The sequence below is a fragment of the Manis javanica genome, chromosome 11 (assembly GCF_040802235.1).
Source record: "Manis javanica isolate MJ-LG chromosome 11, MJ_LKY, whole genome shotgun sequence".
In the NCBI taxonomy this organism is placed as follows: domain Eukaryota; kingdom Metazoa; phylum Chordata; class Mammalia; order Pholidota; family Manidae; genus Manis; species Manis javanica.
In genome coordinates this window covers 112,423,389-112,448,501 of record NC_133166.1, presented here as the reverse complement: position 1 = coordinate 112,448,501, position 25,113 = coordinate 112,423,389, and the positions used below count along the sequence as shown (strand labels likewise).

General features: G+C 62.2%; 1 protein-coding gene across 3 annotated transcripts; it reads right to left on the bottom strand.

Annotated features, from left to right (window-relative positions):
• Positions 1-9,061: 9,061 nt before the first annotated feature.
• Positions 9,062-24,047, bottom strand: DUSP8 (dual specificity phosphatase 8). 3 transcript variants are annotated; one of them, XM_037011592.2, is made up of 8 exons: positions 23,705-24,047; positions 21,467-21,554; positions 17,543-17,882; positions 16,015-16,153; positions 11,712-11,878; positions 10,986-11,145; positions 10,703-10,826; positions 9,062-10,450 (listed from the first exon to the last, which is right to left on the bottom strand). In XM_037011592.2, the coding sequence occupies exons 3-8, from the start codon at positions 17,771-17,773 to the stop codon at positions 9,406-9,408; spliced, it is 1,866 nt and encodes a 621-aa protein (XP_036867487.1). In that variant the 5' UTR covers positions 17,774-17,882; positions 21,467-21,554; positions 23,705-24,047; the 3' UTR covers positions 9,062-9,405. The 3 variants fall into 3 exon arrangements, with proteins under 3 accessions (XP_036867487.1, XP_036867486.1, XP_017528598.1); XM_037011591.2 differs by lacking the exon at positions 21,467-21,554; XM_017673109.3 differs by lacking the exons at positions 21,467-21,554; positions 23,705-24,047 and adding an exon at positions 23,548-23,672.
• Positions 24,048-25,113: the final 1,066 nt, after the last annotated feature.

Here is a 25,113-nt window from a genome sequence, read left to right as displayed (position 1 = left end):
AGGCTGGAGGCCTAAAGGCTGGTATGACCATCCAGGTGAGGGGGCAAAAATGCATGTGGAGGTGGGGGAAGATTCCTCAAGAGGCAGCAGGGTCGGGGAGGCAGGGGAGGTGGTGCTTGCCAAGCCGGGGAAGGGAAGGGAGTAGGAGGTGATGCAATGAGATGCCATCTAGACTTGGTGGCACCCGCAGCTTGGCATTTCCGGGTCTGAAGGTCATGGAAGATATCTGGCTGGAGATACAGATGGGACAGTTGACTGCATAGGCATGAATCTGAAACCATGGGCGTGGCTTCCCTTCCTGTGGGGTCAGGAAGCCGGGAGCAGGTGGAGGTCGTGGGCAGGTGTGCTTGCAGACGGACCAAGGTGGGTCCTCAGAGGGCCGGTGGGGGCCGCGGGTCTGGAGACCACTGAAGACCTGAATCCCCCCTCCCTCCCCGCGCGCAGGGCCCAGACAAGTAGGACTGCGGAGGCTTGGCAGTACCTGGCCCGCGAACCGGCTGCCCCTCCCCGGGCGCTGGCAGCAGATGGCGCTGCCGGGCTGCTTCGGCCCTCCCGCTCTGGGAACGCGGGGCTGCCGGCGAGCGCAGGTCCGAGCCCGGCCGGAGAGGACCGCGAGTCCTGCAGGCCGGCTCTGCAGGGGCGCCCTTCCGCCCCCGCCCGGCAGGTGTTTGCACACCTGGGGCCGCACCGGGGTGCGGGCGAGATGCCGTGGTGCTCATGGCCGCACAGATGCTGCTCAACTGCGCCCGCGCTCCGCTCGGGCCTCGCCTGTGAGTGCGCGGGGGACGGGGGCCCGGGGCTGCGGCGCTTTGAAGATGAAGGGCGCCGCGGCGGCCGGGAGAGGGCGCGGCACTTGCCGGCGTGAGCTCATCGCGAGCGGAGCGGCGCACCCACCGCGCCCGGCCTCCGGGCCCTCGGAGCTCGGGGCTGGCCCGGCTGCGCGAGCGGGATCGGCGGGCCCCAGACTCCCGGCCGGGGACCCGGGCCGGAGCGCGATGGGGGCGCTACCCGAGGGCCCGGAGGCCGATTGCTGCCTCCCCACCGCGAAGCTCCGGGCACCTCCCACCTGAGCTGACGTCACCGCCCTGCGAGGGGCCGCGCCCACACCCTCACCTGCAGAGCGCCTCGTCTCACCCTGGCGGGGCCTTTGGCCTCGGAGCGGCTGGGCGCCCAGCCACCTGACCCCGCCCACCCCGCCATGCTGCCCTAAATCCGGCCCGTCCTGAAGCTTCCTGCGAGGGGTGACTCACGGGGAAGGGCCTGGTCAGCTGCGCCCGCGCCGTCCCCTTGCTTTTTCATTGGCCCTAAGGCCTGCTCCCCTCCCCAGGGCTGACCACCCAGCAGATACCGGGAGCAGAGCGGGGCAGGTCCCTGGGGGAGGTGGGTGTGGGGTGGAGTCAGGGTGACAGGGTGGGGCACCCAGGTGGGAGCCAGGGCTGAAATCCCTGAGGGCCGGAGAACGGCGGTGGTGGTGCAGGGGTGTCGAGGGAGGAGACCAGGCCCTGGGGTTCTCTCTTCCGTCTCTGGGCTCCACCACGGGGGTTCAGTCCAGGAGTGCGCCCCGGCCTGTGGCTGCCCAGTCTTGGCCTAGGTGCCCAAACCCCCAGATAAGTGGGCAGGAGGAGAGAGAGAGAAGACCCCCCTCTCCTCGAGGCTCCCCCAAGCAGCTGTCCTTGAGCACGTGGGCATCGTCTCCGAGCGAAGGGGAGGTTCCGGCTCCGTGATGCCAGTAAAGGCGCGCAGAGTGGGGCCTCTTTCCTACCGGGCCTGCGCGGCCCTACGGTCCGTGGGTCCGTCGCTGCGGAGGGTGAAAGGGGTGTGCAGGAGTGTCCTGCGCGGAGGCCAAGTCGGGGAGGAGAGGGGACGAGGAAGGAGAAGCAGGAGTCCCAGCTTGTCCTGGGAGGCATCAGGAGGAGGGGCCGCGGGGCTCCAAGGCCACCTGGTCCCCATCCCTGCCCGTCCCTCACTGCGCCCTCTCCCCCAGTCCGCTCCGCCCTCGACTGGCAGGGCCCTTGCCTTCACCCTGCCTCCCCAGCTTCTTCCGGCGCAAGCGCCCCATTGGACGCGCGGGGTGGGGCTCCCTAGAATGTGGCTTTGTTTCCTTGCGAGGCGTCGGGCGCTCGGGCCCTTTCTCCTCCAGGCCCGCCCCGGGACTCCGGCCCCGCCCTCCCCCGCACTTCTATTTCAAGCTCTCCGTGGCTATTTATAGCTACGTCGCCAATTGCGGCAGCCGAGGCTCGGCCTGCCCGGGGCCCAGGCGGTCACCTGCCCCGCTGGGTTCCGGCGGCCCTAGGTGTGTGCGCGCCCTGGAGAGCGGCCCGGGCGGAAGCTCAGGAATCGCGTGCGCTTGCAAAGGGGACGGGCGCCTCCCGTTTCTAGGCAGGGAGCGGGTAAGGGGAAGTTTACGTTCACAGAACTCCGCGGCTGGGCTGCCCTGGGGAAAGGGTTTCACGTCTGGTGTTTGCCAAGGGTCAGAACGGCGCCTTCGGGGCTGCACCGTGGCTGCATCCCGAGGCCTCTCCCGTGTTCCAGAATGAAGGCCTCTCACCCGAGACTCCAACCTCACTCGGGGCCCCATCCCACTTTGGGGAGGGCCTCTTGTAACTCCGGGGGAAAAATACCGGGGCAATATACCTTCGAAACCGAAATCAGTTAAGGGGAGAAATAAAGTTTAAGAAACCCGTTTATTGCTTACAAGCAGTGGTCCCGCGTCTCTAGTTCCGCTGCAGCAGAAAAGCAAACTGCACGCAACGTCTCCTGTCCAGACAGCCTCTCGCTCACCCTTGTAATTACCTATTGATACAGAGATGAACTACTTCTCTCCACCCCTTGGAAACACCTATTAATATGGCGATGCACTAAGGCCAGGCGAGAGATTCTGGAAATACTTGGAAATATTGCAATCTTACCCACACCCCTTCTTCCACCCTCCTCTCCCTGAGACCACTCCCACACCAACACCTCCCACCAAGCTCCCAGGAGGCGGCATTTGAAAGGCTTGCTCGGTTGTGAAAAGCTGGAGGGTGTTCCTCCAGTCACATTCCTAGTGTTGGCAAAGGCCTGCCTCTGGAGCCACCCTGCCCTGTGGCCTGCATGTGTTTGGGGTGGAGGGAGGCAGGGGAGGGTGCACATCTGTCTTCCCAGCCCACCTGGACTCCCTCTGGGAGCTGGCTCATAATTCAGCCTCATTCCTTCTGCATGCCTGACCAAGATCAGCTCTGGACCAGTCCTCAGGGGGATGACTCCCTTCTTCCCCTGGCCTTCTTCCTTCATAAAGGCCTGGCCACTCCTTCATGAATGCCCCTATGTCTGGAGACCCCCTAACCCCAGGGCCAGGAGCGGGGTTATCATCTATACCCCAGGCCCTGCTGAGAAGGGACAAGATTTCTCTGGGGGTTTGGCCCCCGCTGACTGGCAGGGAGAGCTAACTTCCCTGTGTGCCCATGCTTGCCACACAAGCTTTGCTGGGAAGCAGCCCCTGCTCCAGGTCCCAGCTAGCACCCTGCATCACTTTCTGGAGAATGAGACACCAACTGCCCATGTCCAGTCTTGAGACCTCAAAACTCCACGGCTTCTTGATGGTAGAGAGCCCCTCCCCTGCTCAGGAAAGCCTGTGCTTCTACAGAGCAGATGAACCGCCCCCACTCCAGTGCCCTACAGAGCTGCACCCCACCTCCCATATGACCTCACTCTGGCCAGAGGTGGTCAGCTTATGCATGGCCCCATAGTGTGGACTCCACCTCCACCCCGTCTCCAGGGCCTGGCTACAGTGCCTCTCTCTACACATGCCTCAGCTTCTACAAATAGCCTGGCCCTCAGAGCCGCTGGCCTTTCTGAGAACTGTCTCTCCCCACTCTCCCCTCTGACTCCTCCAGGTCTGAGCCTCAGAGGCACCTGTACAAATCCACCCACAGAAGCGTGTCTGAGCTGGAAGGGGCCTAAGGGGCCATTGAGGCCAGCTCCTTCCTCATGCTGCCAGGGTGCTCAGTCAGGCAAAGTGGAGCCTGCGGATCAGAGAACTGAGTCTACCCCAACTCTGCCTGACTCTCAGGGGGATATTGGGTAATTCCATTACCCTCATTAAAAAAATTTCAGCTGAGTAAAGTTGAAGATCTTATTGGCTTTACTCAAGGATTCATGAATTGGGCGGCACCCCATCTACTAGGTAGAAAGGAGCTCCGAGGAACATACAAGAGGTTTTTATCAGCAGGAGGGGTGGGATGAGGCAATTCAAGGAGGCATCATTTCAGGCAAGGTGACCTTCCCTTAGGGAGGGCATGGGTGCTAACCCGGCAGATGTAGGGCTCATCAGGAAATTGTAGACCAATTGCTTTAAATTCCATTCCTGGGAAAGGCTGAACCCACAGTTAGGTTGGGTGGTACATCATCTTGGTTTGCTGGTGTAGGGCTTAGCAGAGGTGACTGCATTTTGGGCCTGCTTTCTCTTTTTTAATATCTCCTTGGGCCTTGGAGAATGCTGAACTGGGTCTCTACAGTGGTGTTCAGCTCTGAGACAGTCTGTGGCTTATTCATTGACTGTTCACTGGGCACCTTCTATAGGCATCTTCTGTAGACACAGGTGCCTGTCTACAGGTCAGTGGGAGAACACAAGTGAACACAGCTTTAATCAGGACAGACTAACAGAAGTGCAGTATGCAACATAATGTCCCTATTCATCTTCTTTCTCTCCCTCCCTCCCTTCCTCCCATTTACCCATCTATTTATCCATATACCACTACCCACCCACCACCCACCATCCATCCACCCATCCAAACATCTTTCTTCCCTTCCTTCTGTTCATCCACCCATCCACCCATCCATCCACCCACCAGTCCACCCCGGTAGTGTAAAGTGCCTGAAACTCAGCTTTTTAAAATTGTAAGTGACTGACATTAAGCTTTGGATTGCTGAGACACCCATATCAAACAGACACATGGCCTACACAATGAGACAGAGAGCCAGGCTGCCCTGCCCACGAGGGTCCCCTTTTAGAAAGCCCTGGGTGACCTACGCGATTGACCTCTTGAGTGACCCTGCATTTCTCTTCATGGGCCCTAAGCTGAGACACCCATATCAACAGACACATGGCCTACACAATGAGACAGAGAGCCAGGCTGCCCTGCCCACGAGGGTCCCCTTTCAGAAAGCCCTGGGTGACCTACGCGATTGACCTCTTGAGTGACCCTGCATTTCTCTTCATGGGCCCTAATGTTTTAAATTCACCAATAAAGAGTGAACCCAAAAAACCCTAGACTCCCCTGCTCAGACCTCAATAAAGGCAGAGCCCAGGTGCACAGTCTCTCTCCCTACTTGCCGCCTGGTGGTGCCGCACAGGCGTGCCCTGTGCCCCTCCAGGACCTGTGAGTGGTGCCCTTGCTCCTCGTTGCCCCCTGGCGGTTGCTGCTAAAGTGCATCCTGAAATCATGATAAGCACCACCAGGGTTGGTCCAGCCCCAGCGGTAGCCCCAGTGGGGGAGCCGTCTGAGCGTTCCCCTGACGCCCCCCACCCCCAGCAAGTCCACCGGCCCAGGTCAGAGCCCCAGGCGTTCCTAGCCAGAGCAGAACATTGCTGTCCCTGGGCTGAGACCTGCACAAAGTAACCCGTTGCCCACCCATCCAAGACCCTTCAAGTACCTACAGCCCTTAGCACAGGGGCAGGGGAGGGAACAGGAAGGGATGCCCAGAGTTAGGAGGCCCTAGCTGGTCATCCTAGGAGAGGCTGTCATCCCACCTGTGATGGCTGCAGGTGCTCACGTGCCTTAGTGGGTGGGAAGCACCACCCCACGGCAGGCAAGACCATCGGCTTGTTTGCAGTCTTCTGCTTTATTGACTCCAAGGGGCTGCCAGAGTATAAATAGATGTTCTTAAGCTAAAAATAGCCTTGATGATGCCATTGCCCATGCTTCTAGCTTTTGGCCTCTTTGATGGCTCTTGAGGATGGCTTCAAGGACCCTGCCTCTTCCTGCAGCCTCTCCAGAAGGACTGGCCTCTTCCTTTCCCTTTCTCTTGCTTCCCTTTCCTCCCAACCCTTCTGAAACAAACACACACACAGGCATGCACATGCACTCGTGTTCACACACACAGGCATGCACACACACACAGAGGCATGCACACACAGGTCTGGCCTGTGTCACTGGTTTGAGTTACATTTCCTGCTTGGAACGTGGGAAGGGCCCCTGGGATAAGCAGGCCAAAACTCCAAGATGGGTTGTACTCCCAGTGAGGCCTTGCACTGAGTTAGCCAGAGGACTGAGAAGCTGGGGGTGCAGGTGTGTCAGGAGCCCCGCTGCAGACTTGGAGATGAGAATTTCCCAGGAAATGCCTGGAGTGCCTGGTATGCAGTGACCCTTCAGGACGCAGAAGCGGCTGTTACAGCAACGGCTGGGCAGACTTTGGGATGACGCAGAGTCGTCATGTCTAAAAATATGACCCATGAGAGTGCTGCACAAATGCTCAGGGCCATGGCTGGAACCACACACGGGGGTCTAACCTCAGCCTGGCTGTGCCATGCTCAGTGGCCGGTCTGCCTGGCAGTGAGGGTGGGAGGTCTGCAGGTGGGCTGGGGCTGCCTTTGGAAGGGGAACCTGGTGGCTGGCTGGGGACAGCATGGGAAGACATACCAATACTTTCCACCAGATACCCTTGCATGCCTGCGGTCCTTGTACCACATGCAGGTATGACTCCAATAAATAACTTTATATTTAGAAAGCTAGTTGTAGACACCTCTCTATAGCTGGGCCACGTTTCTGTTGAAGAGGGAAAGCTATTGTGTGGCATGTACATGCGTTCTGTCACTTAAATTTTCACTAGCATGTAACAACAAAAAAAGGCGCCACTCAGCTGTGCTGGGCCCCCATGCCAGGCCCTCCTCCAGCTCGGCTCCTCCCCGTGCCCCACCTGCCCTCTGCCTGGGATCAAGGCAGGGAGTCTGGGGCAGGCTGGCTTTCCGGGCCTCCTGGCCTCCAGGAGCACTGCCACCCTTCACCCCACCCGCCCCCCAGCCTGAAGAAAGAGGCAGCAGAAGCGTGGAGAAAACATCCATCTTAGGATTTATTACAACACATTGTTTCCAAATACAAAAGAAGGGGCTGGGGCGGGAGCAGAGTGTGGCCGTGCCGGGGGGGGGCCTGAGGCAGGGCGGGGGGCGCAGTCCAGAGAGACTGGGAGCTCTGGGGAACCTGCAGCCTCTCTGCTGGGCTTGCCAGCGCATAATAGGAGGAGGTGGGTCCCTTCCGGGTTGACTCCGTCACCAGGGCCCTGGCCAGCAGGAGGGGGCCGAGGAAGGCCTAGAGAGGCCTGGGGCCCAGTGCCTCCTGCCATGGACAGCAGCAGACATGACCAGCGAGGGGCTTGTGGCTGGTGCCATTCCCCCAGCAAAGGGGACAGGAGCTTCAAGAGCAAGAGCCCTCCACGCCCCAGAACAGAAGCCACGAGGTGCTGGCAGCCCTGGAGTGAGGGAAGGACAGGGGGCTGCCTCCAGAATTTTGGGGCCCAACCAGTGGCCCCAGACCACTGTCTCCTGGACAGTATAGGGGTGGGGGCGTGGAGGAGGGGACCAGTGCATCCTCCACACCCAGAGTCACCCCAGAAACCCAATGCGATACAGACGGGAGGCGATTTACATAATCAATAATAATAATAATAATTAACCAATAATAAATACTTAAACCTCTAATCCATAGATTGCAAATACAACAATGATAGCTTATTTTCTTGAAGAACAGGGTGGGGACAGAGGGAACAGGAAGAGGACTTCTGCTTAAAGGCGGGATGACAGGGACAGAGGGCTGTGGGTCCAAAGAAGAACAAATAGAAGAAACAAGCCAGAGGGGTAGCTGGGGACATGGGGGACAGGGACTTCCCCCAGCCCAGCCTGAGGACACAGTTTTGCCTGGCCACCTTCCTGCCATGCCTCCGGCCTCTTCCCAAGGTGACCAGCCCCCACTCCTAGATTCTAGGACATGTGAAAGTCAGGGGACATTTCCTGCATCCAGAAGACTTGGGTCCCAATGACCCAAGAGGGTGTAGGGCGGGGGTAGTGGAGGCTTTTGTCCTGCCCTCACCCTCAGGCTGGCCCACCTGGGCCAAGAAAGCACCTGGGAGTGGGGACTGGCATGTCACCTTAATAGACGTAGGAGAGACTCTAGAGAGGAGAACCCCCTGGGAAAGCTAGGGAAGGGGCTTCTCCGCTCTGAGCCCCCATGGGGGTGGGGCGGACGCGGGGACACCTCCTGCATCTGCTCACATCAGGGGCCTGTATTTTCCTCGGGTGTGGCTCTCCCAAAGCTAAGGACTCCAGCACCTGGAAGCATAAGCGCCTGACAGGTTACCTGCCCCCCTCCCTCTGCAAGGCAGACACTCCGGAGACCCCTCAATCTGCAGTGATAGACCCGAATGTCCAGTCTGGCCTGGGGTCCTGGGCTGGTTGGAGGAAGGACCTGGACAAGAGCTGTGGAGCCGGCGCCGGCAAGTGCCAGCTACCTGGGGCTGCAGACCCTCTCCTCCTGCTGTTCACCCCCCTGCCCCACTCTGAGCAGGGGGCCTGAGGGGGTACCCACAAAGCCCCTCCTCTGAGCAGCTTTGCTGAGCCCCAGAAACTGGACCCAGGCTCGGGCAGGTGTGGGGCAGTCCATCTCCATCCCCACCCTGGGGACCCACACCACCACACTCAAGAGCACCCTTCTCCAAGCTCCCACCCTGCTCTGCACCCCAGCCCCTCTGAACGCCTCGACCTCGCTAGGCCCAATGCCAAGCAACAGGTCTTGGGGGGGTCTGGCAGTGGGGTGACCTCCATGGCACCAAGATCTGGTGCCTCAAGCTGGTGAAGGGCTGGCAGAGTCTCCTCTGCCACAGCCCAGCTCCTGGGGACACCTCCTCTATATGGCTTTGGTGCAGAGGCTGAGAAAGGAGCAAAGAAGGGTGGAGAGGAGAGGTGGGCAGGGGGGTGGGGCAGGAGGTTCTGCGGCTCAGTTTGTGGCAAAGATTTTTTTCCTTTTTCCCCCTTTTTCTTATGTAAAAAGTGCATGAAAGCTTGGCAGCCTCTCTGCAATGGTCAGCAGTGTTTCCTAGGGTGGGAGGGGGTGGGGAGGGGACCCCAGGCTGTCACCCCAGCTTGGAACTGAAGGTGGCCTCATATTGCTTAGAAACGTGTGTTTCAGCTTAAATACCAGACAGTAAAAATAGAGCTCTGAGGACCGCCCGCACTGTTGCCAAATCATTGCCAGAATGAACAGCTTAAATAAATAAAAAATCGAAATATTTACTTCTTGATAAAAATCGCAGTAAAACCATTTACCTTTCTTTGCATTATATATAATATATATTTATGGTGGGCCCAGCTGCTGGCTGCCCGCCGTGGGAGCCAAGGCTAGAGGCAGGGCTCCGGGCGTTGGTTCCCGGCTGCCGTCAGGACACCTCGATGACCTCCACGCTGCCCGAGAAGCTGGCCTGCTTGCCCAAGGCAGCCAGCTCCTCGCCGTGCGCGCGCCCCTCCACCATGCCCTCCTCGAACTCCATCTGGCAGCTTCGACGCTTGAACTGTGTCTCCGGGGCCGGCTCGTCTGGCCAGCCGGTCCGCGCGTCCCGGGGCTCGGCCCTTGCCGCCTCCCGCCGCCGTAGGTCGCTGCCGCCCGTGCCCTGTATGCCCACCCGGCCGAAGGGTGCGAACCGCGCGCTGCCCGCGCCCTGCGCGCCCTCGGGGCTGAAGCACCAGGGCCCGTCAGGCGACGGCGTGCCCGGGGAGTCCAGCGGTGGTGCCCAGCCCCCAGGGCCGGCCGGCTGGCTGGGGCCAGGCAGCCCGGGCGCCGACAGGGCCGACAGGCCGTGCCGCGGAGTCTGCCGGATGGCGTCCCCAAAGTTCAGGGCGAGGCCGTGTGCGGGGGAGCGCGCCGGGGAGCCCGCTGGAGGCCTGGGTCGACGGCGGAGCCGCGGACGTGTCTCCGGCGCATCCGGGCTGTCGGGGCTGGGGGAGGGCAGGCCCAGTGCGCCCCCTGACGGGCTGTCCAACTTGCAGAGTTTGGGCGCCTCGCCAGGGTCGGGGGGCCCGGGATCGTCAGGCCGCCGGCTGGGGGCATAGGCCGACTTGATGTCCAGCGAGAAGGAACGCTTGAGGCGGTTGGTGTCCTGGAGGCGGTCGGAGGAGAGGTGCAGCCCGCGCAGGCCCTGTTGCAGCGCGCTGGTGGCGGGCGCGGAGGAGGGCACCGGGGGCTCCCCGCCCACGCTCGGGGAGCCCTCCCTGGCCGCCGCGCTCCCCGTGGCAGCGCTCTCTGAGGTAGGTGGTGGCAGCGGTGGCAGTGGGGCTGTGGGGCCTGGGAGGGGCTCGGCCATCCCCGGGTGGGGCACCCCATCGCCCTGCAGGGCGGCCAGCAGCTTCAGGCTGCGCTCGTACTCCAGCAGCTGGCCAAGGAAGTTGAAGTTGGGTGAAATGGATGGGCGCCGGTCCTTCACGAACCTGAGGGGGAAGGCAGATTCACTGGGACAGGGCTTCCAGCCAGGCCAGGTTGCGCACCGGACTCCCCACCACACCCAGTGCCCGTGCCTGGGCGTCGCAACTCCTGTGCAGACCCAAGGGTGCTGGGGCTGATCTGGGGACTTTCGCCTCCCTTGCCAGCAGCCAAAGTCAGGGGCCCTGAACCACGGAGCCACTCTGCTGCCAGTGGGTGGGAGGGAGGGTGGTCTCCCGCAGTAGGGAGGTGGGGGCTACCTGTAGGCGTCATCCGAGGACATGCCCATGGTCTTCATGATGTAAGCGATGGCGATGGTGGCAGACCGGGAGATGCCAGCCAGACAGTGGACAATGACTTGGCAGCTGGACAGCTTGGCTTTATCTGGGGGCAGGGGTCCGTGGGGACCAGGTGAGGGCTGGGGTTGCAAGGTCCTTCCCTACCCCAGCTACTGCTCAGGCCCGTGTTCCCCCCACCACTGCGTCCTCACAAGGCCCCACCCCTCCCCAGGAATGCGGGCAGGAGGGGCGCTGTCCATCTCACCGATGAACTCAATGGACTTGTCCAGCCAGGGCAGCAGCTTTTCACAGTAGTTGTCGTTGATGGGAATGCGCATGAAGCGGCTCTCGCAGATGAAGTCCGGCTTGGGGCAGGAGTTGCTGGCATTGAGGACGTAGCTTATTCCGTTTTGGGTCATCAGATCCTGGAGGGGAGGACAGGGTTGGAAGGGAATGTAGCTATGCAGGACCTCAGAATCCTGGGATGATCTTGAGGTGGGGGCCTGGCTCCAGGAGTCTCAGAATCTGCTGGAGGGGCTGGGCCCAGGGTCCCCTCCCATGCCCACCACGGAGTCTGAAGGCCTCCTGCCGGTGGTGAGAGATGCTGGCCTTCTCATGCCCCACCCATAGCCTGCAGTAGGCTCTCAGGAATTTTAGCGCTGGCGGGCTGGTGGCTTTACCCTCTTTCCTCATCACCATTTTTAAAACACAGGATTCTTTGAGCTCTGGCCAGGGGCCCAGTGACATCAGCAGTTTGGCATGTGGCTCTGCCTCAAGGGCCAGGGAGTTGCTTCTCCACCCAGCCCCGCCAGGCCCTTCCCCCAGCCCTGCTCTTGTCCTGCCCAGGCCCCCTTGGGTCCTCCTGGGCCCCCAGCTATGCTTCCCCCACACCTGTGCTCACCCCGTTCCCCGCATTTGCCTTTAACTCCCTTCCTCCCCAAGACCAGCTCAGGCCTTCCCCTGGGGGCCAGAGCCCCAGCTGTGCACACACCTTGTTCAGGACATCTTTCTGAGAGCCCAGGTAGAGGTGAGGCAGGATGCGGGTCAGGCCCACACTGGGCACGGGCAGGCAGGGCTGGGAGAGGCTCATGGGCAGCAGAGCAGCAGGCTTGCCCTCACAGAGGCCGGGGAAGCAGGAGGAGAAGGTGGCAAAGCCGCCTGCAGCGGGGGGAGGAGAGGAGATGAGTGTCAGGCAGGCAGCTGTATGGGGCAGGAAACAGATCCCAGGGCGCCCAGCCACCACCTGGACCCCCAGCCTGATGCCATGCCAGCAGGCAAGCGCCTGGCTTGAGCACCTGGAGTCTTGCTGGGTGCTGGAGGGTCGGACTCATGCCAGGGATGAGTGCTGTGCACTTACAGCCTGCCCCTCTGCCCACATTCCTCCTCACGCTAATTAGGGACGCCGCTGGGATGCCCGTAAATGTGGGGCTGAGGTGGCTGACCGGCACATCACACGCAGGGCCCAGGCAGGGAGGCCCAAGAGGCCACAGGGGCTCCTGTGGAGGGTGTGGATCACACAGCCCTCCCGTACCTGTGACCTGGGGCCAGGCTGGGCCTTCCATTCCTTCCCCTGGGCTGATGCAATCCCTCCCTGCCTCTAGTTGGCTGGGAGCCCCAGGCCAGGCTTGGGTGCCAGGACCAGGAAGCAAGGGCTTCTGAGGGCTCCCCTCCCCTGGGTATGACATCACCTACTGGAACCAGCCTCTGAGCTCTGGCTCCATTCCGCCCAGCAGAAGAGGGAGGCTGGGAGGCTGGGCTAAAGATCTGGGAAACCTGTGCGAGCGCTGAGCATGCAGCGCAGGCAGCAGGCACATGCTCTGCACATGGCTGGCATGTGCCCTGCCACCTTCCCAGTAGAGCCAAGTCCTGGCCATGGGTCGGAGGAAGGGGCCTCCATGCTGGCCGGGAAGACCCCTGGGGGATTCGCCGGTGTGTCTCTCACAGTCAGTGACCACGGGCAGAGCTGTTTACGCCTCTGGCCTGTGTCCTTTTTCTGCCTGCCACATGGCACTGTTGTTGACGGGCCTGCCCACACCCACGGCAGGTGACCGCTGACTGAGACCAGCTCTTGGGCGGCACCTGGGGCCAGCGGGGTGAGGTGAGCCCCGGGGCCGACCACACTTCTGGGGACAGACGCATGCCACATTCCCTGCCCTGAGCCCAGTGGGCTGCTGTTTCCAGGCTCGGTGGATGGGTCCGTTACATAAGACAGCTGGGCCAAGGCCTGCCATACCCCAGAGGGAGTGAGGCTCATCTCAGGCCCCGGGACCCCCAGAGCTCTTTCCTGTCCTGGGTTGCAGACACAGCTGGTGCCAGAGACCTGGCTGATTCCTGAGGACACAGATGCCTGGTGGGCTCAGCCTTCACCCCTAGCCCGCTTAGGGGCCATTTGGTGCAAACTCCCAACCAGAAGGCCTGCCAGGTGCACTCCCTGTGCTCCCAGAGGCGGCTTTCCTTGGGGGGCCATGGAGACAGGGGGCCTCCAGGCTGGGAGAATGGAGGCACCTGTTTGGAGGAGAAGCTGCTCCTACTTTGGGTGCCTGCTGGTTGGAAAGGGAGGTGGCTGTTGGTACCAAGAACACCACTGCTCCCAGGTTCCCATGTGAGGAGGCTGAGCTGGGCATGGGGTCAGCTCCTGCTCAGTTAAGAGACGGGGCACCCCTTGCTGTGCCTACCAGAGGACAGCCCCAGGGGAGGGGCAGGGTCTGTGTGATCTCCCCAGGACTTCCCTCTACAGTAGGCCCCCCTTACTCTGTTCTCTCAGTGGCCGGACCAAAGCTGGGGTCAGGGGTGAACTTCACTAGGAACCCCTCCCCCAAAGGAAGTCTCCAGACAGGCGCAGAGACCTGCCAGGCTTTGCCCCAATTTCTTGTGTAGGGAATCCCCCTCCCCAACCAAGGCAGAGCCAGGCAGCTTGGGGTGTCCCATGGAAATCCCCGATAAATGCCAGATCTGCAGCAGCAGGCCTGGACCCTCTGCAGGTCCAGCTGGCCCCGAAGTGTGGGGAGGGGTCCTACTCTCTGGCATCCTCAAGGGCACCTTACCTCAGGAGGGACACACACCCCTGCCCCCACCCACCCTGCTTCCGCAGCTGCCCCGCCTCACAAGGAAATCTGATCCACATAAAAGCACCTGCCCCATGCCTCCCCTGCCTGGGCACTCACAGCACTGCACAGGCCGTGGCCACAGACTCGCTCCTGTCAGGGTGCCCATGCCCACCCTCTGCACAGCAGCCGCTGGCGCCTGGGTCTCAGCCAGGGTCCGGGGCTGCGTGCCCAGCCCAGTGACACCACCGGCCCACATTGGGCAGACAGCGCGCTGGCCGCCCACCGCTTAAAGGGCTAGGCTCCCTTTCCCATCGGGCCCCTGACAATGTCACCTGCCCAGCAGCTAGTGGGGAAGGGGGCAAGGGTTGCAGCGGCCCGTTCATGGACCCGGGCATGGCGGGTCCTCACGGGCTCTCCCTTTCTGCAAGCCTCCCTGTCACAGAGAGGGGTCACCCTTCCCTCCAGCCTCAGAGGGCTGCTCAGACCCGCCCACCAAGGGGTCGGGCCCTCAGGCTCCCGACTCCCCAGTGCTGGTCTCCCCAGAGTCACTTTCTGGGCGGGCAGCATCCTCCTGCCTTCCCACTCCTGCTGCTTCAGGGGCTGTGTGTGCCTCGGGCAAGCTGTGGGCAAGGCCAGGATGGGGCGTCCTCCTCATATCGTGGGAGCCCATAACTTCCTGCCCTGGTCCTGGGAGAAATGGGGGCAAGTGCTCAGACCACTGTAGGGTGGGGCAAAGAGGACAGTAAGAGCAGCTGGCAGCTCCAGGGCTCAGTGAGCCTGGCGGGGCACAACCAGGGCCCAGGGGTACTCTCCTGGTGCATCCCAACCCAGGCCTGCCCCAAGTGCTGGGGGTGGGGGGGTCCCAGCCTCTGGAGGAAATGGAGTATTAGGGGCTTGGGGTTTTCCCAGGCAGCCTGCGGGGAAGGAAGGGCATTGCTCTGGGGCCCTCTTATCAGACTCCCTGAGGGCCTGGTGGGTTCCCACTGCTGGCTAGAGCATGTGCATGGGTGCGCATGCATGTGTGCGCACACACACACTCTCTCTCTCTCTGGGGTGCCCAGCCGAGCCCTGAGAAGGTTCCTGTTCTGCCCAGGACACCTGTAGAAAGCCCAGAACTTCTACTCTTTCTCCCCTCTATTTTCCACCCACTCATCCCCCAAAAGGACAATATTGTGTGCTGGGACCACGCAAGGCAGGACACACAGCTGGCCACCAGCCTCCCAGAGCCACACAGATGCAGGCACCCTCTGACCACACACAGTCACACACACGTGTAGAGTGCAACATGTATGTCTGCACACAGTGTTCATACACCACTAAGCCTCTTAAATGCCCTTCAGGGCTGGCTCCTACGGCACCTACTCCCAGAGGTCTGATGCAACCAGCCTGGCTGAAGCCATCGGCAGCTCTCATAGGCTGTGCTGAAGGCTGGTGCTCCCACTGCATGCCAGCACCATAGGACCAGCTGGCACCCACTGACCCACCACCCTGTGCCTGCACACAGTAGCTGCTTGGGACAGGTGTGCTGAGCGAACAGTGCTGTGTGGCAGTGGGGGTCATGAACAGGCTAGGGGCAGGAGCATCCAGGGCAGGGAGGGGGCACATCCCTGGGGCAGGCCAGCTCCACCTAGGCCCAGGATCTGGGCCACCTCGGGAGGTAGAGTCTACAGAAGCCTCAGCCTGGGCCTACGGAAGGAATCTGCAAAACCAGTGTGTGTGGAGGCACACGTGTGTGGGCATGGGGGCTTCCCAGCCTGTAGGCTGGCTGGGCTGCCTTGGGAACAGGAAGCCCTGGGGGCACTCTGCTGGCCCCCAGGCAGGTCGTGATCAAGTAGGCTGTCTCTGGGCATCCTGTGCCTAGCTGGGGCTCTCAGGGGCCCTCCTTGTTTGGTACCAGTTCTGTTCAGACTGGGGTTTCCAGAAGGTAGCCTTGGCCTCCTCCCCTGGCCCTGGTGGGGGTTTCCAGCAGAGCAACCCAGATCCCATCCCCCAACCCCAGACACAGGTGGTATTTTGGGGGTTCCTCCCATCTGCCTCTTCACATGCTAGTGGTAGGGTTGGGCCCCTGTTGGAGGGGGGCGAAGTGTGGGGGCCCAGGGGAAGGCATGACGGAGTCTGAGAACTCCAGAGTTGCTGAGACCTCACTGCCCTGCAGACACTGGTCTCTGGGTTTGGAGGAGAGCAGAGCAGATACAGAAGCCCAACTCCCCAGCCAGCCGACAGCGGGGCCGGGTGCTGGCGGCTCACCTGTGAGGATGGCCACGCTGGCAAAGCAGCCATCCAGCTTGCTGAGCAGGATGGAAAGGAAGCTGTCCGCGGCAAGCACACTGACGTCCCTTGTGCTCTGGTCATAGACAACCACGTCCTGTGGCTCCGTGGCCTCCACCTACGGGCCGTGAGGGCAGAGGTCAGGGCACTGCCCTGTACCTGATAGCCACCGCCATCCTCTTCTGCGTCCACTGCTGCCATTGTACTGCTTTGGAGGGGGGAAGGCACCCAGCCACCCACCTCCCAGCTCCCACCTGGACAGGTATAAACGCCCGTGGCCACACCTTTGCACACTCATGAGTGCAGAGAACAGACAGGTGGGCGTTCACGGTGGGCCAGGCCCTCAGGGACAAGACCACGGCGACATGGCTGGCTGCTGGGGTGGCCAAGGCAAAGGGAACCCTGTCCTCAGGGTTCTTGGGAGGCATACTTCAGGGATCTTGAGGGTGGGGGTGCCTTTGGGGCTGGGCTCCCCTGCCCCCAAATCAGGAGGCATCAGTGGCAAGCTGGGGTTCCACGTGCCCTCCTCCTGCCCGACTGTCGGGCCCTGTGGCCAGCATGGAGCAGCTTTTGCTCTGGGAGCGGCTGATGCCCCCGACCCCACCCCACCCCTGCATACTCAGCCCTTAAGCTGCTGAGCAGCCAACCCTGGGATGGATGATGTCACCAGCAGCCAATGGGATCACGCTCTGCCCGGGAGTCCTCGCAGGGGGTGATTAATCACTGGATTCCCTCCCTCAGGCTAAGGGGAGCCCTTCTGGCCTTGGGGTGAGGGAGCTTCCAACAAGCCTCGCCCTCCCCCGCCCCGCCCCGGGTCCTTGCATCCAGCTCTGTGGGGGCAGGGCCTGAGCCCAGACACCCTGGCTGCCTCCGGGCTGGGGCTTGTCATGCCTACCCAGGTCACTGGCCTGGAGGTTCCTCTCCAGTGCTGGGCTTGTTGGTCTGGTAAACACATGGGATTGTCTACTGCGGGTAACCCGAGACATTCTTGGGGGGCCAGGGAGCATTTTGGGCTGCTCAAGACCCCAGAGGAGAAAACCCAGGAAGCAGGGGACCCCGACTGCTTGGCATAAGCCCCTTGGCCACCCTCCTGTCCTTTTCTGAGTCTGCAGCAGTGTGTGCCTGCACGGCTGCCATCCTGTCCACTGCCACTCTGCCACCTGCACCCCGTGTGTGGTCACACCTTGCTCATCCACTGAGGACCCTTCTCTGAGCCCAGTGCTGGGCCCTGGGGATGCAGTCCCTCTGGGTCTGGGGAGACACTTTTGTGCACCCTAAGAGGGAAGCTCAGGAGGAGGGGTCTGACATCGGCCTGAAGTGTGGGATGGCTCAGAACCTTCTGACCCTGAGGAGCACACTTTGGGTTTGGGAGTGGAGGAGGACAAGGCTGCCTGAGCCGAGGGCCCACGTGCACTTGGCAGAGCTCAGTCCCTGGCTCTGAAGGTGACAGGCACCTGACGGGAAGGCAGTCAGCTGCACAGAATGGATGGGCACGGAGGCCGGGTACCTGGCTGCGTGCAGCTGGCTGGACAAGCTCTGCGATGGTCACCTTGCCCTGCTGCAGCCGCCGCTTCACCAGCTTGGAGCAGCAGATGTTGACAGAGCTGAGCACGTGCCAGCTGTTGTATTCCACAAAGGAGCGGCTGTCGATGACCAGTGGCCCCCTGGGCCCTCCCCGCAGCAGGCTGGCCAGCTTCTTAGCATCCATTACCTTGCGTGGAAGCCGGTCCCCGGCCATGGTGGGGCAGTGGACGGAGGGGAGGGAGTGACCCCTGAAGTGGCCAGGGGTTGCTCCGATGGCCTGGGATATGGCCTAGAGTTTGGGGTGTCCAGGCATGGTGCCAGACCTGCAGGGAGAGGTGGACAGTCAGCAGTGCTGCAGGTCCTTGGTGGGTACCTGCCCAGCTCCCTAGGCTGGGCAACCTCAGGGGCCGGTGGGGTGGGGCCAAGGGCACCTGCACTTGGAGCCTGGGGTGCACCTGTGGGGGCCCTTCCCTCCTCAGGGTGAATTGGCATCCCCTCTAGCTCTTCCACAAAAGTCAGCCCCCCTAACATCTTAGGTGAGTGAGCTGAACTATGACCTGTGGAGCCGGAAGGGTGCCCAGCCCTGCTCTGTCCATCACGGTCTCTCTGTGGCACACAGAACAGCAAATGGGGGGACACAGTGTGGGAAGGGTCTTAGGGTATGGATTGGGTTGGCTAGGCAAGACAAGGCCGAAGGATCCTTTCTCTGGGCCCTGGGGTCCACGGACCCTCACTCATTCCAGAAAACGCCATTCTGCTGCCGAGGCCTGCCAGCCCATCCCCAGGATTCTCCCTTCTCTGGCCTCTACATCTTCCTGATCCCCAGGCCCCTGGGAAGGCAGGGATCCGGACCATTCCCTTCCCCTGCCCCCCAGCCCCCACCCCTTCCTGGCACACCCACCCACCCTCTCCACCCCTGCAGAGCCCAAGCGCTGGTAAGCCATAACCTGGAGGGCACGGTGCTCTAAAAGCTGACGGTTCCAAGGCACAGCACCCCAGGGGGGTTTAGGGCTGGAGGTGGGGGTCCTCTGCACCTGCCACTGTCCCCGGTGTACAGGCTAAGGTTCAGCACACCCGTGTGGCTGCTGAGTCCAAGGCCTGTGATCAGTGTCTCCTTCCTGCAGGCATGGCAGTACTGCAGTATGCTCCAGGCACACTGCAAGCCCGAGGTCTAGGCAGCCCTATGGGGGCTGGCAGAGCCCCGTACTGGGCGGAGTGGGTAGTGCCCAAGGATGAAGGTCAAAGTGGGTGACCCATATTTCGGCCCTGCAAGAGTGCTTGGACTCAGCATGGCCTCTCAGGGCCCTCAGGGGAGGGGAGCACAGAGAGAGAGGGAGGTGGGGATATGGGGACTCCAGAGCCCCAGGTGGAGGCCCCTCTCGTGGGCTCAGTACTGAGCCTCTACCACCCCCAGCCCACCTGGCAGGCCCTATCTCCCCTGTTCCCTGCCAGGCCTGGCCTTTCTCTAGGCCCACGCAAGCCTCACAGTCCCAGGAGGCATGCAGTATCAGGTGACACGTTTACCTTGAAAATGGGGAAACTGAGGCTCAGGGAAGGAGTGGGACCAACCCAAGGTCATCCCAAGGAGAGGGCAGACCCCAAGGCCTCTTCTGGCTGCCTGTTGATCAGGATGTTCTCTCCTCTGAGTACCGTACTTGGGGGTGGGGGAGGCTGGGAGACAGATGCACTTCCAGGGCCCACAGAGGGCATGGGGTAGGGTGCCCTGAGGACACGTGTCATGTCTGTGATGATGCCACCAGGGACAACAGTGGCAGCTGCCATGGCTTCCAGACCACCCTCAGGTGACTTCTCAGGCTGCAGGAGGTGGTGGTGGAGCTCATGGGTAGTAGGTACAGGTGTCCACTTGATCTGCCTGGCACTGGGGGCCTGCAGTTGAGCCCCCAGAGCTGGCACCAAGGGCAGTGCCCAGGATGGCCTTGGCCAGCAGTCTCCCATTCAGACATGCTGGTGCTCGGGGCTCCTCCACCGTAGGGGTGCATCTGGGTTGCCTCTCTGAGGGCCCCACCCAGCAAGTTCAACAGCAAAGTGGCCCACTGCCAAAGGGGGTCCCTACCTGCCTGGGAGTGTCCTGCCTGCTGAGGGGGTCCTACCTGCAGAGGAGGGTCCCCACCTGCAGGGGTGGGGTCCTGTCTACTCAGGGTGGTCTTTTTCGCAGAGGGAGGGTCCCCACCTGCCTGCTGAATGGGGCCTCTTCTGTGTGCTGCTGAGGGGGTCCCTGATTTGATTCCTGTAAGAGCTCTCTTAGGAAACTTCTCCTGAGTTCGAACCTCAATCTTGTCAAGGCTGTGATAGGCCATGGCCACCAGGTTCCCTCCCACATAACACTCCTGCAGGCAAGGGCAGAGCCTCCTGCCCTTGGATGTGGGACCAAGAGCCCAGCTCAGAGGCCCTGGAGAGGGGTGCACTGGGGCAGGGCACCGTGGGCCAGCCCCTCACCTCCTCACCTCAATGTCCTCATCAGTTCAGTGGGGGCACGGGTTATCTCCCACCTAAAACAACAGAAGCCAAACAGAACTTTGGCACAGGGATGAGGGGAGAGAGTGCTCTCACCCTTGCTGCAGCCCCTGGCACTAAGATGCCCTCAGGTCCTTAAGTGCCAGGAGGCCCAGAGGGGTGCCCACGCCATAGATGGGAATCCAGGCGGGAGGCCTGGCTGGGAGGCGAGGCCTGAGACCCAGAGAAAAGAGTGAGGGCCAGGGCAAGCCGCGCTGCAGGGCCAGGCAGCTGGAGGGGAGGGTAGCTGGACTCCCAGGCACAGTACCTGGTCCGTGCCTCTGGAGGAGCCCTCCAGCTCAGCACTATTAACCACTGTGGTATTGTTATTTGCAGCCGAGGGGGACTCATTAGCAAGTTAGCACCTCCGTCGTCACCATGGCAACAGCAGAGGTGCCAGGCAACCGCAGCTCCTGCGGCAGAGCCACGGAGCTGGCTCTGCAGTGCAGGCCCCTTCCTTCTCTGCCCGCCCTGGGCCTAAGCTTCCTCAGCTAGTACCAACTGTGCTCAGGCTCACTAGGGCGGCCCACCGCTCCCACCCCACGAGGCCAAGGTCTGGACCAAGCGTCCCTCCTGCAGGAACCTGGTGCACTGAGCTGGCTCTCTGGGAGTGCATCCTCGCCCACAGGGCCTCCCTGGACCTAGAGCTGGTAGGCAGCCCCTTCCCCTCTTGCCTCCCGAAGATGCTATGGATAAGTGCCTAGAGCAGGGGGGCTAAGGGTGGGGGCTGCTTATGACAGCCTCGAGCAGATCACTAGGACTGGAATAGGCCAAGAGGGCATGGAGCAAAGTGCAGGGTCTCAAACCTCCCCACTTTCAAGGACACATCCCAGGCCCAGTCCAGACCCCCTTCCTGGGAACAGCACCCATCACGTGCTACTCCAGGGCCTGGGTGTGGGCGGAGGGAGGTACAGCCCCATGTATCCCCTTTAAAGGCCCAGAGCTCAAGAAAAGGCACTTTCCAGTGGGGCAGAGGTGGCACCCTGTCCCTGGCTGGGCAAAGCCTAGGAGGCTACAGGCAGCTCCTCCGGAGGGGGCCAGCTACAGGACACAGCCTGGCTCCCTAACTGCAGGGACACAGCTGGACAGGCCCCTCTGCACACTGTCCACACACTGTCTACTTCTTCCCCACAACTCATCCCACCCCTGAGTGCAATTACTCACACAAATGTGTGTGCATTGGACACATGCATCCTCATTCTCTGCATGCCAAATCCCCCAGAATCCTGGGACACCCAAACCCCAGGGGCCAGCTCCAAGGCCTCCTCACTGCTAGCTCCCAGGGCCTCCACTGTCGGGTCCCTGAGCCCAGGCACAAACAGGAAACTCCCAACTGTTGGTACCCTCACCAAGGTACCTTCTGCTTAGCACCCAGTGACAGGGAACTCACTACCTCCAGAGACGGCTGCCAGGACTGCCAGTGATGCATGGACGGGGACTGTGGCTCTCACTCAGAGTGGTGTCCTCAGCTGGAGTGGTGCCTGGCACACATAGGCAGGAAAAAGCTGGCAGTGGAGGGATCCAAGATACTGAGACATGCAGCTTACTGTGATGACCCAGAGGTGCCTCTGGAGACAGAACTGCCACATTAGGAGGCCAGGAGAAAGACTGGTAGGCAGTGGCCTCTGGGAGGCAGGGGGCCCAAGTGTTCACAGCGGGCCAGCTGGCTTTACCTTCACCTGCTCTCATCAGGAACCCCCAAATGCTTGCCCCTGTTCCCCCTCTCAGCAACCTAGGGAGTGGGACAGGACCCAAGCTGGCCTTCCCTCTGCCCTGGTGGGGCCAATGGCAGGGCTGGAGAGCCAGCTCTGCCCTGGGAGGTTGGACCCGGGAGGCAGTCGGATGGGCACACTGGCTCCTCCATTCCCAGGGGTCTGGGCTGAGCCTGGGGTGGGTGACCTTCCCTTGTGGGTTCTTGAAAGGGCAGGCCAAGTACCCTACAGATCTAAGTTTCCTCTGTTCCTGCCTGGCTTGTTCTAGCCCCACTGATCTGCAGGACCTACTGGTCACTGTCCCTCATGTTGCACACCCAGGCCAGGCCAGGGTGTCTCCCAGTCACTGCCCCCAGAATACCCAGGCAGCCCATGCAGTCCTGTAGTCAGAGCCTGACCCATGTGTCCTGTGTGGTAGGTGGTAGTCTGACCCAGGTGTCCTCTCCTTTCCCCATAAGCTTGTCTTGGAGATGCAGCTGGGACACTCGCTGGCTTCCCTGGTCCCTCTGGTTGAAATCTCTGGGCCCCGGGGTCAGCCTCAGCCAGAGGAGAGGAGATTCCAGGTAAGGTCCTGGGTCAGAAAATCACTTCAAGCATCTTTCTATATCTGTGTTCACAGAACCCACTGTTCCTGGAGGCAGCCTCTGGGGACCGGAGCCTCCCCAAGGGCTCAGGGCAGCAGGGGACTAGAACCTGCCCAGCAACTCTCCCAGGGCTGACTGCAGCTGGAGGTATTTCAGTGAGACTTCGGGATGAACTCTCAGCTCCTGGTCATATGATCTGCCCATCCTTTGTGGGTGCTTATTAGCCATCTGAAGAGTGACTGCATGGGACATCTGCCCTCCCCATGCAGGATGGGGGCCCTACAGCTACACTCCTCCCCCGAGACTCAAGCAAGAAGGTCTAAGGGAGCTGATGTAGACCGCGGGGCAGGAGGCACTGAGCAGGAAGAACAATGCTCCCCTGGCCGTAGTCCCCTACCTCCACCCCAGGCTGCACAGCAACAACACTGCAGCCACCACTCTAGGTCCTGTCACCGCCCCCCCTTCACCCGACAGAGCCCCCCTCACCCCAATAGTTGTAGCACCCCGGCCCATACAGAAGCAAGAATCTCTCCGCCCTGGCAAGTCAGGAGGCAAATTTTCCCCCAGGGATGACCTGCTGGGGGCTGGGCCCATTGTTGCCCCCTCTCCTCCGGGCCAAACTATTAAGTAGTCCCCACCCCAAGGTGGGCAGAGGGCCTAGGGAGGCTGGTTGCACTCAGCCTGGCAGTGCCAGCCCCTCCCCCAGCACCCGCCGCTGCCTCTGCAGCAGACTGGCGGATGGTCTTTATTCTGCAGACGCCAGCTGAGCACCCCGAGGTGGGGGTGCCCGTGGCGGCCTGGCCAGACCGGGGGATGGATCTGCAGCCCCTCCTCACAGGACACGGGATGGCCCTTTCCTGAGCCTCCCAGAGGCCAAGGCCTCCACATTCCCGCAGGCCAGGCAGGGACTACCTTCAATTCTGGGCCCCAAAGGGTGACAGTCTCAGGGTGTCTGGGGCTCACGCAGACGTCCAGACCTACCCACGCTGGATCTCAAATGGCTTTCCTGGGTCCTTATTACGTGCCCCTTCCCCCACCCAAATGAAGGGACTGCACGGAGAAAGGCGGCGAAGCGGTGGCGGGTGTGTGCTGGACCAGGGTCCCCTGGGCGCTGCGGGAGGCGGGGGAAGGGTTTCTCGGTCCGGTCCGATGCGTCCCTGTGAGTTGGGGCCGCTCACCTCCCGGAGGCCTCCTCCTCCCGGACGCCCGCCAGGCGCAGGCGTCCGAGCGCTCCCGACGCGGCGCTCACCGGGCCGAGCCGTGCGCACTGGCTCAGCGCCCGTTCGCCCCTCCCCGCCGGCGTCCCCGCGTCCCCGCCGCCCCGCGTCCTCTCACCTCGCTCTCGCTCGCGCCCGGGGCGCCCGGGGGACCCGTGCCGCGCTCAGCGCGCCCGCTCGGCTGCGCCGCCCCTGGGCCCGGCGAGGCCCCGCACAGCCGGGGCAGGGGCTGGGGGAGCGCGCGGGCCGCGTCGCCGCCGCCGCCGCCGCCGCCGCTGCCGCGGGGAGCGCTCGTTCGGGCCGGGGCGCGCGCACTGCGGGCGGGCACGCGCACTCGCGGCGCGCATCCCACCCTGCGGCTCGCGGGCGCGGCCGGTGCGGGTCAGGCTCGGCTCGGGCTCCGGCGTCCGGGCAGAGGAGCGCGGAGCCGGCTCGGCCGCCGCGCGGCCGGAGTGACAGGCCCGGGGCGGAGGGCGGGGCCGCCGGCGGGGATGAGGTCATGCGGAGTGAAAAAGGCCCTGACGTCACCTTCAGCCAATCAGCTCGCGCGGCTCGGGGGCAGGTGACGTCAGCCAGAGCAGGCTCCGGGTGCAGATTCGAGGCGGCGGCTGCGGGGGGCAGGGGCCGGGCACACCGCTGCCCTCCGCCCTCCGCCTTTGCCTGAGTGCCGGCTCTTAAAGGGGCCGCGCGGCGTCCGTGTCCCTGCCTGGGACCCCCACCTCCAGGAAGCCTTCCCAGCCCCCGCGTGTGGCCTTACCCAGGATCCCCAGCTTCGCCGCACGCACACCCGCCGAGGGCCTGGCTGACCCGGCTCCGGCGCGCGGCGGGTACTCTCGGAGCCGGCCGGGCCGGAGCTGGAGCCGCCTCCACCCGCGCCGCAGCCTTTGTCCTTGCGGGGCCTACCGCGAGATCCCCGGTGCTGGGCCGCGAGCGCACAGCGCGAGCCAGGCGCTGCGGAGCGCTTACTTAGCGTCTACGCTTACCCTCTCCACGACCCCTGGAGGTGGGAACTCCACTTGACTTGGGAGGAAACGGGAAGCTCAGGCGAGGTAGTCCGCTTCCTCATCTGGTGCGGGGTGAGGGGGTCCCTATTGCAGCGCTGTCTCTCCCAGCCCCGCAATGACCTGCAGCCCTTAAGGCTTACAGTGGAAAGCCGCTGCCAAATAGTTCACCTGGGGCCCATCTGACGGTGCGTGCCGGCCCCCATAAAGGCTGATGAGGGTCCACCCCCAGAGTGGGAACAAACACAGGTAATTACACCTTGGGCGAGTATCGTGTCTGAAACAAACAGGGACCAGAGACACACAGGAAACGGTGGGCAGTCCGGAGGCCTCCCCAGGAGGTGACCTGCGAGCAATGACGGGAGGTTGAGGAGGCATCTGTGGTGCAGGAGGGTCACCCCAGGCAGGAAAGACCAGGCTGTCCCTGGACCAGGAGCAGACCAGGTCAGAACGGGGTGAGACATCAGAGAGCGCGCACTCATGGACCTAATGCTCTATCCAGTATTCACTGAGTGTCTTCTCTGGG

What these genes read in the sequence shown, in the direction of transcription:
- DUSP8 (XM_037011592.2), bottom strand. Translation starts at nt 17,773, where the DNA reads ATGGCCGGGGACCGGCTTCCACGCAAGGTAATGGATGCTAAGAAGCTG. An exon ending in AGAAAGATGTCCTGAACAAG is followed by an intron (nt 11,146 to 11,711) that starts GTGTGTGCACAG and finishes CCTCCCCTCCAG; the next exon opens with GATCTGATGACCCAAAACGG. An exon ending in TCCTCGGATGACGCCTACAG is followed by an intron (nt 10,451 to 10,702) that starts GTAGCCCCCACC and finishes CTTCCCCCTCAG; the next exon opens with GTTCGTGAAGGACCGGCGCC.